General features: G+C 39.1%; 2 protein-coding genes across 2 annotated transcripts in view; one reads left to right on the plus strand and one right to left on the minus strand.

Moving 5' to 3' along the window:
- The window catches only part of ABCB11 (ATP-binding cassette, sub-family B (MDR/TAP), member 11), a 42,790-nt gene extending 35,722 nt beyond the window's left edge, over nt 1–7,068 (minus strand). The window contains exons 1-4 of the mRNA XM_009325414.1: nt 6,993–7,068; nt 1,909–1,930; nt 434–481; nt 290–338 (exon numbers count right to left, since the gene is read on the minus strand). Of these exons, the coding sequence (XP_009323689.1) occupies nt 290–338; nt 434–481; nt 1,909–1,930; nt 6,993–7,068 (195 nt within the window). The remainder of the gene's footprint in view (nt 1–289; nt 339–433; nt 482–1,908; nt 1,931–6,992) is intronic.
- DHRS9 (dehydrogenase/reductase (SDR family) member 9) overlaps nt 1–20,367 on the plus strand; it is a 29,408-nt gene that overhangs the window by 5,296 nt on the left and 3,745 nt on the right. The window contains exon 2 of the mRNA XM_009325413.1: nt 19,440–19,787. Coding sequence (XP_009323688.1) covers nt 19,469–19,787 — 319 coding nt within the window. The 5' untranslated portion in view covers nt 19,440–19,468. The remainder of the gene's footprint in view (nt 1–19,439; nt 19,788–20,367) is intronic.

Raw genomic sequence — 20,367 nt, forward strand, 5'->3', positions numbered from 1 at the left:
ATCCCTGCTGTGCATCTTAACTTTTTCCCCGTATCTACCTCTAGGTTCAATAGAATGTGTTTAATAGACAATTATGACACAAATATCGATAATCGATACCAAGCTGACAAAATGACAAAGGGTTCCATTAAATTCCCATTGACTTTAATGGCAGGATTTCATGCCAAATGGTTTAATCCTTAAAAGTTTGGCTTAGTCACAGCTATTCCCCAAAACAACCATACAGATTATTCTCACTTATTCTGCAGCACAATACACATAAAATATTTATAGCCATTGCTTTCATTACCAGCTGAAAGAAGCCAACACGACTACTGTTTTCTTTCTTTTCTGATGACCTTCAAGAACAGAAAACATAAAATTACAAACTTGTTTTTTAGTACATATTTTGTTCCATATGCAAAGATAGTAAACAGAATTGAACTTAACTCACTTTTCACTTTTCTTCTCTATAAAAGGTTCTTCATATGTATAGAAATTCCTAGCAAAAAGGATAAGACTTTATATTAATTTTTTTATTCTCTTGGTTACTTCTCTGAAATTACATTTTATTTGAGACATTTTGCCCCAAATTTTAAGAGGCAAGCTGTTTCTTTCATATTTCTTTGGAACCAGTGATTTGATGGTTCTTTTAAATTTTAGACAGGGACTAGAATGGAGGTTAGGTTAAAATGATCTGGAGGTTTATGCTTTATTTCATAAGCAGTTCCTCAAAACACTGTTGCTATAATGTGGATTGTGGGTTCTTTGAGGTCAGTTAGAGAAAAACCTACCATCCAAATTGTTGGCTAGTCCTTTCTTTAAGACAGAGAAAGGTCCTGTTCCCATTCCCTCTTATATTGCCTGTATGTTCATATGTCCATAGTGGCAGTAGAATCTCTCACCCTACCATACAGGTTTCTTTCAGTGCTCTCATTATGTGTTGCTGTTCTGTCTGATCAGTTAAAATCTAAAGGACTAGTTACACCGTTATGGATGGGATCCATACTATAGCAAGTAATCATCATCTGTGTACATTCAGTGATGAATGAGTAGGGATTTTCAATTTGGATTTTTTTTTTTTAACGAAACAAATTAATTCAAGCTGTATTTGTCATGAACAGTTTTCAGAAACCAGATCCTAGAAAGCCTGAAGGAAGCTTCACATGTAGTAGGTAGGACCATGTGTGTGTTACATGTGAAAGTCCAACAGAACTTGGATTTCAAGATAAGTGCGAGGACCATGGTAGACCTTGAATACTGGGCTGGTGCTCTCTGAGATGGGCAACCTGACAAAGACTAAAATTAAGAGATGCTCTTGCTTCCTCATTCTAGGAGTAGTTCTCAGACCGTGTACACTGTGTCAGAAAGAGCTGGCACAAATTACAGCACCCATTAGGATGTCCAGGCTGCTACAGAGTTGTCCCAAGATCTAGGAAGAGGGATGCTCTTAACCCCATTCAAATCTCAGATTATAGCTGAAGGTCAAGGTCTCTAAATCATTTCAGCTTTTAACTATCTAGAATTCTACGTTTCAATCTTAATATCTGAGCTCAAATGAAGTGAGCTAATTCCTTTTATTTTAAAGTCTCACAGTTAAGCTTTAAGAGAAATTAATCAAGATTGATTAAAATTCCTGAAAACCTCATTTCTCAAACCAATAGCACTGAAGAAAGATAAATTTGAGTATCAAAAACATTTTCAAAAGAAAGACCCTATTTTGCTGCCATTACTCTATGTTTTTAAAGGTTTCTAGGACTGTTTTGGTCTACCTATGTCAGTTGTATCAAATAAGGCAGTTGAACTCCTAGAGAACAGCTTTCAATTAAATACCATATATTCTATAAATGCGTCAATTTGATCCGATGACATTAACTTCTTTGAATATTCCTAGAAATATTGATTGTTCTGTTTGTGTACGTGACTTACTCTGATTTCTTGAAGCTGTTACCTGTTAGGGAAAATAAATGCACAGACTAGTTAATAATTATTGTTAAAGTACATAATCTTCTGTAGACATGTGAAACATAAACCCTAGAACCCCATGGGACGTGATTATTCCTGAGTTATAAGCTTCTTATTCCCACTGATACATCTAGCCAGTGACACAAACTGACATGGGTCCAAAAATTCCTTGGTAAATTTATATCAATTTATGCCTGCTTTCTCTTGAAGAAGTAGTCTCAAGTTTTCAATCCTCCAGATGACAAAATGGTTTTCACTGAATACATTATTCAGGACATTTGCCAAAAGTCAACTCATTTTCATTGCAAACTGTTTGCTAGTATTCAACTAGTTCTCTTGGACACTGTCTCGTCGAGGAACACCACTCTTCTGGCAATCCATGCGTGCTCCCTGAAAGGAGGAGTGGTAGCTCTTCACTCTTGCCTTCCAACAACTTAGAGACTGTAAACCCTGTGGAAGAGGGGCAGTTGTGCCCCTGGAGCATAAGATGAACTTGTCACACTGATGTCTATTCTTGGGCTCCTCTCTAAGGGACCACAGCTTAGAGAAATGGAATTATACTACAAGATATAATTATGCTGTAGGGCAACGCCTTAGTCCCCAGAACAGGTCTGGATTTAGCTCCCTTTCAAAAGATGTTAAAGACATCATACCTAAAGCACAGCTTGTGTTGGCAGGGGCCCCAAAGAAGCGTCATCATAAGGGCTGATGCAGAAAATATTTGCTGTACATCACTTGAGATGACAATGGATAAATAGCTAGTTTTATGTATACAGCACAGTTTGGATAATCTAAGGACACTGGGCATATGCATCTTGCTCATTTATGATGCACTTGACAGCTCAGCATCAGGTTCAGAACCATGGTATGCTTTTCAAGCAGTACCTTCCTTGCTTCACATCTAGTGACACAACACTGAGCATGCACAGGCCTGTCTTACAGAGCAAACACAGAGGAACTTTGCATGACAATTCACAGAGGGTGCAAAGAAGTCACTGCAACCAGAAATTTTGCCTCCATCATTTTCCTACCCAAGGGAAGAAGGCTTTTCCACTGTCTCCAGGGTTTTGCATTTCCTAAGGCAACAATGTTAGATGGAAGCAGACTGCGTTTGAGACTGAGGGAACAGCTGATTACATCTCCTTTTTGGGGTTGGTAAGATAACTTTATCTGGCTTTAGCTAACAGTGATTCTATTGGGTTTATTCTGCTTTGTTTGTTACTCGAGTATGGTAAAAAGAAAAGATTCTTTCAATAAGGACATATGTGTATCCCAAGAATCCCACACATTTTCCAGAAAGGTTCTAATTTGTAAAATTACTATTACAAAGAACCATTTGGTGTTCAAAAAGAGCCCTTTGTGAAGGAAAAAGAAACATCTGTTTGCAGGTTTTTGAAGTTTGGCAGCTGATAACAGCTGTAGTGGTTTGAAACTATTCCTAGAAGATTCTCCAGGGTTTATCGGAAAAGTTAAGGTTTAGAGAAATCGTCCTCTGCAGGCTGGTAATGCAAAGTGTTTCGCAAAAAATGAAGGAATTGGCTACTGGGAGGAAAATGGGAGGAACAAAAGAGTCTGGTGAAATAGCTTTCTGAGTCATATCAATTTAGAGAGCAAAATAAACATTCTTCAAAGGTGAAGAAACCCTAATCTGTGAACTTGAAGAGGGATACAAGAGTATATCAATGCTATTTAAGAGTGCGAGGAACTGCAGGCCAGCTCTTGCGGGCCAGCAGTTTTTAAGCAGGAGGAGAATTTGGGATGATGTTACCTATGATTAATTAGAAAGAAAGAAACAGATGAGTAACAGTTCACACTGCTACAACTGAAAAAGTAGAAAAAGAGGACAGAACATGATTTTTATAGAAAATAAGAGAATGTAGGGAAGATGAAAGAGTTTATTAACCCTAAAGAAAAAAGCTATAGTAATCTTTGAATGCTCAAAAAATTCTGAAAGAGGAATTAAGGCATTTAAGAAAGAAATTTTACAATTTGAAAAAAGCACAGAATCAAGGAAAAGCTGAAGAACATTGCCAAGAATTTGAGTTTTTACTGGTATTGCGAGAACACAGTAAAAGTTAAGCCTGAGGAAATCTGATACTTGATTCAAGTGATGAAAAATTGTACTCAAAAGGCTCCCAACTAAAGCTGGCTTTTAACCACACCTGCAGATGTGGTGTTCAAGGGTTGATCCAGAGATGGCTAATTCTTACTAATATGTACAAAACATGGTCATTGAAACAAACCGCACCGGAGATTACAGAACAGAAGAGATCAATCAGCAGAATGCCAGTAAGGTTTTAAAGCAATGATGTTTGCTTTGGGAAAGGCGCTCTAGCAGTTCAACAAACTGCTCACTACATTAAGCAGAAAACACAGTGCATTTCCAAGGAAACTGAGAAACCAGACGCAAACTCACTTGACAGGCCAAAAAACCCCCAACTGTAAAAAGAGGAATAGCTTTGGCCCCAATAGAAAGTCTTTTGCCAAAATCCTACAACAAGTAAAAGCGACAAGAATGTAAGACAAACTAGCAGACAAAACCCAACCTCCCAGACCAGCTAGATAAATCTGGGCAATCTGGGAGTTCTAAGTAAGTGGCTGGAAGAGACAAACAGTTTTCTGTCCCAGAAGTAGAAAGACATACCCCTTTACCTATTCACTCCCTTTTCTAGTCACTCCTCACCCCTCTCCACCAGTATTAGAGCCCACAGTGCCCCATGCATTGAAACTGCCTTTAGTTAGCAGCCTAAGTGAGAAGTTTTAAAAACAAAACAAAACACAGCAGGGGAGGGGAGTGGGGAGATCCGTACTGCTTCAGCACGCAGATGGCTGCTCATTCCAGCAGGATGCAGAGCAGTGTGCTGGGGTAGCAATATACTGGAGAGAGAGCAGACTTTCAGAAAACATTCACATTTGTTTCTTTCACAGTCATGGAGCTGAGGTTGCCACTGCTGTGTTGCAGACTTTAAAATCAGCTGCAGAACCTAGCACGCCAGCTTTGATTTTAAGAGCACATTCAAGCTATTAGGAGAATAATTTCCTACACTATCTTCTTTCCAGCTGTAACAATAGATTTGAAGTTCCTAACAAAAACAGACCTTTGAATCTGTTGACTAGGAGATTATCTAGTCTAGGAGAATAATCCCAGCAAAGTGAAAGAGATTTGATGAGGATGGTTAAAACCAAAGGAATTATCTGGCTAAAACAGAGAGACAGAAGGTGGGAACATAACACCACCTGCACCTGAAGCTCTTGTTCAGTCTCTAATGTCAGAGCAAAAAAATCACATGTACTGTCTTCTAATGGAACAGCTGCTTTTATGTTTGCAGATATCAGTCAATCTCTACAAAAATAACCACAATCAAGGCTTAGTCCAAGCTCAGACTGAATACTCCAAATGTGTTCAGACTCTGTTATGCCCACAGTCCTATGAGACATCCTATTACAGATAAAGATTGGAAGGAAATCCCAAACCCAAACAATGAATGATACTAGATGTGAAATAGATACTTAGCATCAATTAGCAACTACTAAGTTTTAAAAATAACAACAGACACTACAGATCAAGTTATAGCTGGGACACTGTGCTGCTGTATAGCAGGGAGAGAGACTTGAAGAGGGCTCTCATTAAAAATCAGTCACAAGGTCTTGAAAAAGTGTGATTATTGTCTGAAATTTCATTGTATACATGGTTATGTGAAGAATTTTGCTGCATGCCACAAGTTTTAACAAAAGGTAGATGTATGGTTCCCATGGAACAAAAGAGGCTGAGGCTGGACTGCCTTAAACCTGAGCTGTTGTCTAGGCAGGGGAAAAAAAATTCACTGTAACTCAGTCTAGTATGGTTTGCTTTGATTTCTTTTTGTTGGTGAAAAATAGTTCCGAGAGAGGGACTGTCTTTCAACATGAATCTCCAGTTTTCTGGAGGTAATCTGTCATAAAGTATTTCAAGTGAAATAAAACTGCATAGTCTTTATCACTATCCAGCTTAATTGTTCTAACAAGACATCCGATGAATTAAAAGAAAAAAAAAGAGAACCCAAGATAAAAAAGCATCCCTCCTCCTCAAGCTGTGTTTTGTTCAGAGCCCACCTGAAAGCACCTATTTTTCTGATGAAGCAGGTAAAATTGGGAGTGAACGCCACATTTGTAAATCCCAATAAGGCCTGTGTTTAGAACACAGGCTATTTCATGCATGGTCTAAAGAGCATTTCATTGGGTCCTAGGAGAATGAAAGGATTAGGCCACAGCTGTCAGGGAATTTGAAAATACAAAATGTATGTATGCTTAGGGAATCTGGTGATATCTGAGTGCTGGAATCCTTTTGTGAACCCTTTTTACTCTATGTGAGGAGCATGTACTTTGCACTGTATTGTACTGTATACATTGCACAGTATATTGCATATACATACTGTTTTGCTTTCCTTTGTACCTTACATTCAGTATAAATATTTAATGCCCCTCTCCCTCAGCTTTTCTCAAGTCTTATAAACAGAACTCAAAGTATTTATCAGTTTCTCTTCATGTTTCTCCTTGACTCTTGCTGCATTTGGATTGGCAAAATGGAAAAGTGTATGTTGCAAAGGAAAAGTGGAAGAAAAGAGGAAAAGCTCTGATGAGGAGAAGGAATGCAGATCTTCACATAGCAATAGCTCATAAGAATTCTGCCTAATATAAGTATGACTACAGATACATGTGTTTGTTGAAAGCAGATCTAGAAACTATGGAAGATGGAACTCTCCCCCCCCCCAAGTAAAAGCCCTTTACTTGTACATCAAAGTGCTGAGTATAAAAACCTAGGTAGATACCGTGAACTTGTAGGCTGATAAGTAAAGATTGTCCATGAGTAGCGATTGTGACACATATTTTTTACAGAAAAGTTGTTTTGCAGGGATCATATCCATAACAGCAGGTACCACATAACTCTGTATTTTTTCCACAGACTATTTGTTTTGTATTCTGTAGACTATTTGCTCCACTTAGGCCACCCACCACCTATTTTACATGCTTTACAAAATAAGGAGCTGACTGAAGAATAAACTTCTTACATTTGCCATCCAAGTCAAAAGCGTAGTTATCCTCTCCCAGTCTCTTGATGCTACGCAGAACAACAGGTTCAGACATGATGATTAGTTACTTAAATCAGAAGTCCTGAAGAGAGAGAGCGGGGGGGAGAGAGTATGAGCATATGTTTGTCTGTGAACATACGACAATATTACATTAAACTCCTGCTTACCTCAGTTTTGCCCTCATTATCCCAGGACAATGCCACTGATTACAGCACAAGTTAGAATAGATGTCCCAGACACAGTGAAACTACAGAGTAGAAAAACACCTCAGAGAAAACATGCCCAACTCACCCCAAAGTGCAACGCCTCTGAAAGGCTTCAATGCCTCCTGCCTCAAGTGAGGGCTGCTCCACAGGGCTTTGCAGCCCACTGCAGACAGCCCTGTCCCCATTAATGGCTGTATTAAAATAAACTACTGCTTTTGTGCAGGTAACGTCCGTAGGTTATCGACTGAGATATTAATATTACAGATCCTGCCTCAGTTATGAGGGAGCGGCAGGCGGGAGACCAGCCCCTGCCTTGTCCCGTCCCATCCCAGCTGGCAGTGGCCAGCAGGACCATGACAGGGGGACAATTGGGAGACAAGAGGGGTGGCTAGGAGGGACCCCAGGGCCACACCAACATCTGCGGCATCACCACCACCAGCTGCACTCCCACAGATCTCAGATGGGACGAGTTACCCGGCAGACCTGCTCCTCTGGACAGGCTTATTCCTAACTAGTCACACTGACATGCCGAGCAGATGTCATACATGAGCAGAAATAAGGAGACGAAGTTAACATTTTTTTGTTAAAGAAGCACTTTTGTGAGGCAAAATCTGCTGGTAGCACTAGTTTTGGCCAGGCAGGCCTGGCATTCAAGATGGCACCTGGGGAAAAGTGCTGCAAAAGACCTCCCCAAACCATGCCTTTCATAACCAAAGTAATCTCATCCACGCCTTTGTTTAATGTACGGTATCCCAAAGCATAGTTACAATACTTTATTCCAGTCATTAAACATCAACATTTGTATGTTTATACTTCTGTATAAACCTCTCATAACCTCATTTTAAGCATATTATAACACATTCAGATATCAAAGGTTTAACATCTTATACCCAAATAACACAAGAAGTCTTCTGTGTAGAAGACACAATCCACAGATTATTTGTGTTATACCACCTGACTTCCCAGCCAGCTGAGTTTTTACCTGTTTAGCCCTCTAAAGGAACCACTTCTTTTCTGCTAATAGTATTAAAACTACCAAAACCCTTCATATTGGCAACAGATGTGTGATTAACCACAGCCGGGTAGTTCCTTACAAGTGGGAATGGCTAAGAAGCTTAGCTCTGAAATTATCTGAGGATGAAGGAAATACACCCATCCCTAGATTGAAATGGAGCAACATGATAGAAGCCAGTCAAGTGGTTCAGGATGCATGTGTGACTTCTAATAATTTCACATCCTATAAAGTCCCAGCCTTTCATTTTTGTTACTTGTCCCTCCAAACTGGCTTTCAAGAACTGCTGACTCCCAACCAAACCCATCTCTTTTTTATCCTTTCCTCCTCAATTTTATGTGTACATCTCTGACACATCACTGAATCATCAGTAAGTCAGGCTGGAAAGATCAAAGTCTCTTGATTAATTCTAAGCATCCAAGGCAAAGTTCAATTATTCTTGTGTCATTGTAACTAATGTTTATCAAAGATGCCTGAAGAACTCCCCAGGCAATTAATGCTTCACGATCCTTATTGCTAAAATATTTTTTCCTAATATCTAGTCTGAATCTTACCTGTCATAATTTAAACCCCTTACTTCCTGTGCAACCCACGAAGGATATGGAACATAATAATTCCTTTCCACTTTGTAAGTAGGGTGTATTTATTTGAATAATACTAGAAAGTCTCCCTCTTCAGATGAAGAAAGCCATTTATTCAATTTTCCTTGGTAGCGTGTATTTCCCAAACCTCTGATAATTTCCACTGGTCTCCTCCGGATTCTAGCACATCTTTCTTGAAGTGATGAGTGCATAATAGCACTACAGCACCGGTCTTACCAACGCTGAGCAAAGGAGAAGGATTATTTTACATTTCACGGATTATATTCCTGTTTATGCAACCCAGTATGACATTTGTTTTTTTAACAGAAATATCCCACTGTTGATTCACATTCAGTTTGTAATCCACCAAAGCCACTCATTTTTTGCAATTTGCTACAGACCCAGTTGCTTTCCAAACTATATTTTCACAGTTGATTAATCCTGCCTGCTATTGTTTGTATTTGATAGCACCTTAGATTCTTCAGCCCATTTTAAGTGTTTGTTAAGGGCATTTTCATTTCTAGTCCTATTCTTCAGCATACCTGCAGTCTGTCCTACCTTTATGTCATGATCAAATTTAATAGCGGTATTCTCCATAGTGTAATCCACATCATTATCAATATTACTGGATTATACCAGAAGCAAGACAGACCTCTGCAGAACTTCATTCAGTACATCCATTCATTTGGACATTGGTTCATTGATTGCTACTCTGTGGATGTAGTTTTTCTTGCCTAAAAGTTTCTGATGAGCAGAGATGATTTATTCATCCACTGGGCGGTAAATTCTGAACCCCTCACATTCTGTGACCCCCTAAATTGTGACCCAAATTCTCTCCTTAAGTAAATGTGTAAAGCCAAATCACCACTGCAATAGCAAAATGTCTAGCCAGAACTAGAATAGTCACTCACAACATAAAATCACATGAGTTTTTATTCATCCCCACATACAGTGGAAAAATTTACAATCTTAATCATAATTTTTCCATTCTCTCAGACAGATGGCAAATGGGCTGAACAAGCTATGGTACTCCTTAGTTAAAGTCTCTACCGTGTGCGCATTTCCAAGTTCTCTTTCTGCTCTTCTATATAACAGAGAAAGCATGTAACACCTGCTTCTGACCAGAAAGGAAGGAAAGCATCATATACGTATCACTGTTTCACATGGGACCTACCTACAGATCATTAAACTTCACTTCAGCTGGATTTGTATCAAGCATATGGAAGAGGATTTAACAAGGGCTTAAATTCCAGCTGACATTATTCAGTTGATGTTGAAATAAATGTAGCTTCCCAAAAAAAGCAAGCATATATTCCTGGCAGCTTTAAGTCCCTTGAGACTATGTTTTCACTGAAGATGAGAGTGAGAATTTTCCCGAAGTGGGAAAAAAAATTTCACTCACTTCTTCAGTGAAAACACAGAGCTTATTCTGCTCCCTCCCTCCTGCCTTTTGCTGTGTCTGATTGATTGAAATAGTCTGAAACAGAAGATCTCCAAAAACTGTTTGTTGAAATTATCCTAAAGTTCCAGAAGTTTTTTAAGAAAAAAAAAGTTTCTCAGCCAGCTCATTTTTGGCAGTTTTGTCAGTGGTCATATTCTCAGGACAATTTTTTTTTTATATGTCAATTCAGTTGTGAGGTTGGAGCTAGAGATCTGAAAACACGGACTTTTTGCTCCATTTACAAAGAAGTTTGACAGTGGTAGCACAGATTGGGGAGCCTTTCACAGTGACGTGATTCTAAGGAAAATACAACTTAAATATGCAATTGGCCTAAGGCTGGCCAGTTTTTTTACCTTAAGTCTATGTTTTTAGGAAGGACACAGTTAAAAAAAAAAAGAATGAATATATTTCAAAGAAAGCCATCAGTGTGAGAAAAATAATCAAATCACAATGTTTGTATCTTTGTTAAAGCTTTTCAGATTTTTGGTTCAAATGGTTAAAGCATCATTGGCTGAATTAATAATACCCAGAAGATACCAACTGCAACCATACACTCACATTTTCTTCTGCAAAAAATAGTTCACCACAATGGGAATTTTACTAGCAATTTGTCCTTTAAACGTGAAGCCATCATTTGCTTCTAGATCTAGTACTGACTCCTTTGCACTGTTTAGCACACAAGTAATGGAACTGTATAAAGAAAGCTGAGCTAATAGACAAACTGTTGATTTTACACTGAAATTAGTGTAATTGGAAATGTCACCTGGATTATGAAAACGTGTTCTGCTGGAGTAAAGAAGCGATGTTCCTACCTGTTCTGCTATCAAAATAGATCTAAACTTTAAGGGTGGTATTTACACACACATTCCAGCAGCTTTAAAGTACTTCATGAATTCACAGAAGCATAAACCTATTTAAATTAAGTGATATAAACCATTTGAACCATACTACTGAATGTGGCTCCCAGTGAAAAGCTATGAAGTGGTTAAAAAAACACCCCCACTGCATTTCTGCTTCAGAAAGATAATGGATAATGTCATACTGTAAATTGATGAAGAAGGCAAAAGTAAAGCAAAGCAAAGTCACTCTCTACCTGTCCTCCTTCAGCTATTTATTACTTGACTTTGCAATCATAACATCTATACAAAATTTTGTGATCAAACATTGTAACAATCAATCTGTCCTTTAAATGCCAGTGTAGAACGTCATGCTGGGAAGTCTCATTTCAGTGCTTGCTCTGATGCTGTATTTTAACACTATGAAATGTATATTACGACTCGTTTTTTAAAGCCTGAATGCTGATGCAGTTTTAAATAATAGGAAAAGTGGAAAAAAAACCCAGCGATTGATAGACTTGAATAAGGATTCTAGTTATAAACACTTGCTAGAGCTAAACTTTCTGGAATGATGTCTCTTTTCCAATAAAATTGTGACTGTCCCACATTTTTGAAAGGAAACACATTTTTCCTATATTTTATAAAGCTCAATACATCAAATACTTTCCACATACTGTGGATATGATGGCCAGCAGGCATCATTCATTAGCTGACTTGACTTAAACAGATTAGTATAGCAGATTAGCATGCTGTATTAGAATATTAAAATAAACTTCGTCAGGGTCTGAATGTTTAACTGGGGATCACTTACAACATTTCAAAAAATACTGTTGCTGATGTCTGCATTAAAAATTATTTAGATAATAGAAATCAGGGATAATAGAAGGCATTAGATCATCCCATCTACCCCTGTGTGTACAAAATACAAACTAGGAGCAGAGAATACCTCAGTAACTGCACTAAAGTAAAATAGGATTTTACTCTAGCCAATTAAGGTATGGCTGCTGGAGTTCTGATAAACAAAAATCTTTAAGGAACTCAAAATCCAGATTTAAACAAGTAATACTTGGAAAATGCTAACAAAGGAACATATCCTATAGAATGAAGTAACATTAGGACCTGATCCAAAGCCCTTTGAAATCTTTTTCAAATCACATCTTTATTCAGATCAGATCTTTATTGAACATAAAGGGGGGGGGGGGGGGGGGGGTAAAAAAAATGCAGCACAACAATGAAAACTGGCCCTGAAAGCACTATCCTTCATTTTTCTTTAAAACTGGGTTCCTCAGATATTAATGATAACATACATGCAGAAAGATATTTTGCTTCAAAATAGAACTTGAATGTCTTGTTCTTCAAACAGTCCCATTCAAAAAACAAAACAAAACAAAACAAAACACTAACTGTGCAAAGGAAATTTAGCATTTAGCTTAAGTTGTTCCGAAGAAAAAAATACAGGTACCTTTCAGTTCAGGAAGTTTCATCAGTTAACTCTGAAACACTAAACATGATAGATTTGTTACTCACCCGTGGCTGTGAAAAATCATGTATCATAGAACAAATTGCAAGGATCCTGTTCAATTAGTCAGTGAAGCACCCAACCATTTCCCATCATGTTTTCATTATTCTAACCCATTTGTCAGAATGGAATCTTTAAATTGGGCATTGGCTATTTGCACCTGGGTCAATAACCATGCGGTCACAATGGTTACAGTTCATTGACATCTAATGGAGGGTTTAAATTTGACTAATGTAATCTCACAACATAAAGTCAGGGCACTTGGAAAGCAATTATACACGAGGAGACCAGACAGTTCTCTAGAAAAAAACCTCACAGTGAATGTACAGGGAGAGATTATTATACCATTATTTTATCAGCATTAGTATAGAATTACTGTATTAGCCATGTAATAATTCAGTGTACACTACTGTCCCTGCAGTAAATAGCAACATCAGCTGAATAATATGAAAATTGGTTCAGAGATTAAGCTAAATTCAGATTAAATACTTGCTCAGAAGCTTTGTTTTCTGACCCATAGCTTGTCCCTCTCCCCATGGCTTCTAATATTTTACCATTCTTCCTTTAAAAGGAAGATTGTACAACCTGGAAGCTCCTGAGTGAATTCTCGCTGGAAATGAGCCCTCCATGGATTTTTCAATAAAGGACATTGGTGAGGACAATGCTATGACCTCAGCCAATGTCACCATAGAGTTTAGAGGGAAATGGCAAACATGGTTTTAATTCCCCTCTGAAATCAGTTCTCACTACAGAGAGCCCTGACTGATAGGACAAGATAGAAAGGCAGTGCCTTAACCGTAGTGACTGTCAGCTCTCCTCAAGTCTTCCGTGCTCTCAAATTTTCCATGATAAAGCCTCATGCACAAAAGTGCATCACGATTAAATGTAGTTACGATTACGTAGCTGGTTAGCTATGATTAAATGTAGCTAACCAGAACTCCATCTTCCTTGTTTAGCATCATTACTGTGTTCACAGTGACAGCATAACCAAACACAAACCTGGTGTCTTCTCCCATTTTCTTAACAAGAAGTCTACCTCTATACTAATGTACACAGCATAGCTTTGAGAATAACACTATCTGAGATAATGTCACAGTGCTAATCATCTTGTTCACCACATCATAGAGCCAGAGGAAAAAAAACAGTTACTTGCAGTGCAGGGCACAGGAGTGGTAAGGCTGGAAGAAAAATTATATGGTGGAGCAGAACTCTGCTTTGCTTCATTCTCCCCTGACAGCTTCTTCAGGAGCAACATGGCCAAAGGTCATGCAATGCCTTTGCTTTTCAAGGTACTCAAGCAGAGCTCACACTTAGCATGCAAGGAAGTCCAGCATCTCCAGACAAGGCTTGGCTTGCCAGAGACAGAGTATAATTTTAGCTTTACACAAATCACTTCAGTCTTTTAACTTAAAGACTTTGCTCACCTAAGCATTTGAAAAATGCACACAGAGCCTGTTTCACACTGCTAATGAAGTAGATTAAGGCAGTGATGAATTGGAGCTGAGACCACAGACTACCCCAACCTTTTTAAAGGGCTCTGCTCCCTTCTAAATCTCCTCTCTCTCAACTCATCCTTACAAAAAATCCTGAAGATTAACAAATTCTGACCTGACTTTATGACATGGGCCATAAAGATGAATCTATGCTGAAAAATCATCCGTCTGTGTAAAGCAAAGTGGAGAATGTAACGGACTCAGTTTTGGTCCCACTCTCACAGAGTCACCTTCCCCTTTTACAGCTGCTAGTGGAAAAACTAGCCAAATGTGCTCCATCTCCTAAAGCCCTCTTGTACTTTGTTTCCTTCTGATATCCTGGAAAGGGAAAACTCGGTTTCTCTTGCTAGAGTCAGCCCTTTAGTGAATGAAGAATTAGCCACTGAACTAGAACAATAGAGAGCATGACTTCAGTAAATCGAGGAGACTGAGGACAGATGCTCCCATCCCTGAATTCTCGTAGGGGACACGTGCAAAATCTCTGAATTTTGGTAGCTTATAGATAGTATTTAGTTCATGAAAGATGAGCAATACTGTCAGGACAATTCCCCTCAGTTGTGGTGTGAGTTGAAGGGAAACATTTTGCTTACAGCTCATGTCGTTTTAATACCTCTTTGCACAGGAAGAAAAAGATCACAATTCATTGAGCCAAATGCACTAAAAAAACCTGCTTCTTCCCTCAGTTTGAGTAGCTGTTTGTTCCAGCATATTACCACTCCAAATGAAGTCATCCTTTCTTCTCTGTTTTTTTTCCAACTGTTCATAAGAGCAAGTGAATAAAAATTAATCTTAGTTATTCCCAGACAGATAATTTCTCAGTAAGAAATGAAAGTCCATGTGCTCTTTTGGCACAGGACTCCTCAGCTCTAAGCTGTAGTCTATAACCTATCAATCTTTATTCCAGTATTGACAACAGCTAGTAGCAGCAATCAAATAAAATGCTTCCAAAGCTTCCTAAAGACAGCCAGAAATTTAGCACTGAGTGCTCACAGCTATGGAGGAGTAGGTGGCCAAGGTTTTCCACCAGGTGAATAGACTCAGTCTGCCACTGCAGGCTGAGACTACAGATGACCAGCTTGTTTCTGTGTTTTGCATTAAAGTCTGTATGCAATTACAGCAGTCTGGACTCTTGCCTGACAGAAGGCATTGAGCAGACAGCTCTTATGCTTCGTTAATTTATTTTTTAACCATTCATAGCCAAATTTATTTCTGTAGCTAGCATACAGTGGTTCCGGGGCCAAGAAGCCACTTGAGTATAATCCCCATCTTAATTGTGCCACTTACGGTGATAGCACCTCAGAGTGTCAGAAGTATAAGGAGATCTCAATATTGCAGTTCATTTCTGATTCTGCATGATGGTTTATCTTCCTGTCCTCTGATCCTTTGAAAAATAAAGGAAAACACTTTGTTCGCTTCTTTATTTCTCCCCGGTTTTGAAAGTATTTTTTATTATTTTGCTCTACATGCTATCACAATTTTTTCACCTAAATAGTATGAAGGTGAAAGTAAAGTGAACTCTAAATAAAAGCAAGTTACAGCTCTCTTTTGGTACCCTGATTTAAGGTAAGGGACATTTGAAATAAAGTAGATACAGTTTGCAGCTTGAATTATTAGGCAGATGACTTCCACATCTGTTCTTGGAGTGTCACTTGTTAAACACCATTTATGAAATTAATCTAAAAAAAAATTATCATCACAGTTATAAAGGGATCTAGAGGACAAAACCAACAAAATGGGGCTGGAAGAGAACAAGCTCTTCTGCAGGACTCTGATCAAGGCAGAGACTGGAGGAGTGGGAAGCTGCAGGAAAGGTCAGTACACACACAGTGGTCAGGTTGGCAAGTACCCACATGCTGTGTCTTCATTCTTTTCTTGACACCACAGCAGTTATACAAACATGACTTAGTATTCACTTTGTACAACGCAAAGTGTATTTTTATTTTACACTGAGCTTATTGATTTGTGATTTATGCTATTAAAAATGGAATTATGTCAATCCCATGAGGTGCCTATGTACATTATTTCCTTCAACACAGCATGGCTTTTGAAAAAGTTACTGTTCTTTCCAAAGATCTTTAGCAAGTGTTCTACACGGAAACCTCTTTTTTGCACCTAAGAGCAAGACTTCCTCTTTTGATGGCTAGGTTTTATCATTTTTGCTGCAAGCAAAAAGCTGTTCGTTGATAAGAAGTCAATTTCCTTTTTTTTTGCAATCAAACTACATTTCTTCATACTGAAATGGGGAACAGCAGATACTTTCCTTACAGTGAAATAAGGAAAGTACTTCTGGGCACAATGGGGATGTTTCTGTGACTTTCTCTTGTTATGGAAAGTAAAAAGTCCAAGTCAGTGATTGTTGGGAGTGGATATCTCCAGGTGGGAGGCTAGCACAAAGAAAGAAACAAACTTATTTCTTGTCCCATGGTCTAAATCATGATCAGAGACACTAAGTCATGTTATATTTATTTCTTGGTCACAAAAATATGCTATACTGAAACTGCAAAATACCATCTGGAGTGGGTCCAACAGGGAGGCTGGGAGGTAGGCAGCAAGGGACTTGCCTCTAGTTACTTGCCTTGTTTCTATAGTTGGCCTCTCACCATCTGCTCTTGGAAAGTACCAGAAGCAGGACATGGACTCACTTATCCCATTGATCCTACCCAAGTCTGGCAGCCGGCAAGGATTTTTTCTCCACTCCAAACATTTGTGCAAATAAAAATAGCAGAGATAGCAACACCACTTCTAAAAAACAAAACAAAAACACACACACACCCTATAGATTTTAAATGCAAACTGTAACTTTTATATCAAAATTAAATGACTCAATGTGTTAAAATAAAAAAAATCTTTCAAAAAGACATCTCTGAGAGTGCCTGCCACAACCTCTGGGCAACCGGCCCCTCGGTCACCTCGCCTGTTCCTGTCAGAAGGTGGCATGTCCACGTGAGCCTGCCTGTGCCCTGCACCTCCGCTTCCCCAACCACGCTCGAGTGCTGCCACTCAAACGCCTTTGGGGCTTCTGATTGAGTGCCTCTTATCACTCTCCCTCCTGGAAACTAGAGAAAAATACATTTTTTTCTTGATGAGCCCTTTGGTTTTTTTCTTTTTTGGTTTGTGGCCCCTATAAAAAATTCGAGGTAGATGTTTACACTGCAAAGCCGGGCCACTGTGGGCACGCGCTGGACCTGTCAGTCTCCCTGGCAGGCTGGAGTTGGAAACACAGCCTGTACAAAGCACTCTAACTGAAAACCTTGTAATTTCAGCACTTTATTAATTTGATATAAAGTCCCACCAACTTATTGATTAAAGGTCACAGGGACCAGAAGTTAACCCTGATCGTCCAAGTCCCATGTTTGTAGACATGCCTGTTGCCATGGCAAAAACTGGCCTAGGCGAGCCTTTTCCCTCAGTCTAGCTAAATTGGCTTTTATTTTTATTTATTGACCAGATTACAGATCAGGCCAAAACTCTGTTTTATTTATGCTAATTTACTAGTTATACTTGATATCTATTTTATAGTTGAAGTAGGATGTGATGAAACACAGTTCTGTCTCCTTCTTCTCTAGAGGGGCTCTTCTCAAGCCTTCTCCATCCCTGCGCCCTCTGGTTTGCTGCCGTGGCCAGACCCTGCACAGGCTTTAGCACGCATGAGGTGCAGCTATCCAACATGGCTGAGGTCCGGGGGCAGGTAGGTGTGGGAGGGCAGGAGGGGCAGGGAAACAGTGCCTCCGTGCCAAGGCGGGCAGGTCTCCACGCAGCCTCCAGGAGCAAGCCTGGCCCTGGCTCTGATGTGTAACAGCTAGGGACTGCCCGGACTGTTATTCAGCTGCAGGTGAAGGAAGGCTCCGAAGGAATATGGCAACTCCAAGCAGAGCAAGGGATATTATAAAGACAATGGTAATTTTAATAAGGGTCGCAGGAGAAGGAAAGCCAGCCGCTGTGCTGAGTCTGCTATGCATGCGTACATATGCCGAGAGAAAAATTTCCTTGTCTTAACAAAGGAACCATGAAATACTAGAGGGCGAGGGCAGTTACCTAATCATTTCTTCATACTTTCTTCACTACTGATGCTGCAGAGGAAATTAAGCAACAAAAACTAGCATCTCTGCATTGCAGCTTTAGGAACACCCTGGGTAACTTCCAGCCAGTACAAGAAGCTGCAGTTCACCAGCATACATATTTATGTAAACAAGCACCATGAGCAGCCACAGGGCTTGCAGTAAAAATGGAGATATACTGAACCTGTGTCAGAGCAGAAAGCAGTTCTACGTGCAGAAAATAAAAGCAACGTTCCTGTTCCTATTATGATGCTTGAAAACATGTCAGGTGTTTGCAATTTTCTTTTAAATTAAGTTTTGCCAGAGGAGAATTTGGCCATAGTAAATGCAACTTCATTGCATCTTGCCCTGCAGAGATGGATTGTCTGTAAGCAATCTCTAAAAAGATCTGTAGTCCTTTACGTCTCTTTAGAATTATTTCTTTAGTCAATTGCATTAGGCATCTCCTGTTTTCCGGGCCATGAGTGTTCATGAAGAAGTATAACTGAATTGTTTTCTCCAAGCAGAATTTCATCCATCATCAACAGTTACTTATAAGTTCACTATTAAGTCAATTGGAGTATAATCCTAGATATGCAGGTGTTTCCCAAACATATTTTGCAGTATTGATGTTGTCACACTGCCTGAGCTTCACTCTGGCAGGTGAAGTGCTCCAACCCGCACCCTACTTCCTATGCTCGGGAACCACATGCACACTCCCACAGCCTAGCTGGTGGGAATTTATTTCTTGAGAGGCAAAGTGTCAGTACTTAACTACCCTCTTTCTTGAGAGTCTGGCACTGACAACCAAAGGTTTTAGTAAAATAAAGTAATTTTTCCTGGCTAGCATTGCTTAAGTATCCACAGTAACAAGAAAGGTTCTGGGTCCTGCTGATCTTGCTTGACCTTTTGTTACCAGCTGGCCCCAGTCTTACCCTTTAATTTTCTATGAACTGACACTAAGTTTAGACATTTCTGTTGGTTTCCATGCAAATATTTCATTTTTGCTACTCTTTTCTAGTCAATGTTTCTCCCAGATATGTTCAATGGGAGCTTACTGACCTGGCAGCAGTAACTTAATACACATTATTCTTTGTAACCTTATTACAGTATATCTCCAGTTCTCATTTCTGCTTAAGGAAGGACTTTTTTTTGTTTGTTTTAGCACAAGGAGGCCACTGTTCTGAATTGTGCCTGCTTCTCTGAATAGTTGCAGTTAGCCAACTCAAGAAAAAAAGAAAAAATACTAAGCAACGAACAATCCCTTAAAAACTAGCAGCTTTTTTTTTTTTTAATTTCAGGAGAACGTGTCCAGAAGACTTCAGTAAAAATGCTTTTCTACATATTACTCTTTCTTGGCATCGTCTCTCTGTGGTGGCATTGGAGGGCAAGAGACAGAACGAAGGTTACAAATCTCACTGGAAAATATATACTCATCACGGGATGTGACACAGGATTTGGAAATATGGCAGCAAAAGTTTTTGATAAAAAGGGATTCCGTGTTTTTGCCAGCTGTCTGACTGAAACAGGAGCCAAAGAGCTAAAAGCTGTGACCTCGAAACAGCTTCAGACAGTGCTGCTAGATGTGAGAGATTCAGACAGTGTTAAGAAAGTGGCTGCATGGGTCAAAGCTGAAGTTCAGTCAGAAGGTGAGTGCCAGGATATCTGTCTTAAAAAAAAAAAAGCAATAGAGTTTCCCTGAAAATACCATGCTACATTCACAGCTTATTTTAATTGACATGTGACAAGTGTGTGTGGATGTCTTGTCACCTTCCAGAAACATGGAAGATCATCTTACTAGAGGGATGTTTTATACATCTAGTTAGTGGTAGGTAAATATTTGGGAATATGCTCAAAAAGTCAGGCTTATCAATATATCATTGTCAGAAGAGGAATCCAGTTCCTGGAACCTTTGTTGGGACTGTTTGCACTCACATGCATATCTGGGTCATGGCACAAGTGCTCAGCCCTTCCCATGCTGTGTTACCCGGCTAGGGAACAAATAAAATAAATTCCGCTTAATAAGCTTAAAGAGTTTTTATTTTTAAAATTGAAAACATGTAATAAATGACTTCTAAGTAATCACTCATTCTATCAAAAGCAAAAATTACATATGAACGCTATTGAATAAATCTGAATATAACTATTTTGGAATATTGCTTGCAGACCATCTGAAAAATAGAAAAATCCCATATCTCTGACCCAACAAGTTGTGCAAGACAAGATGCT

This window comes from Pygoscelis adeliae, unplaced genomic scaffold (genome assembly GCF_000699105.1).
Source record: "Pygoscelis adeliae isolate BGI_AS28 unplaced genomic scaffold, ASM69910v1 Scaffold106, whole genome shotgun sequence".
Taxonomy (NCBI): Eukaryota; Metazoa; Chordata; class Aves; order Sphenisciformes; family Spheniscidae; genus Pygoscelis; species Pygoscelis adeliae.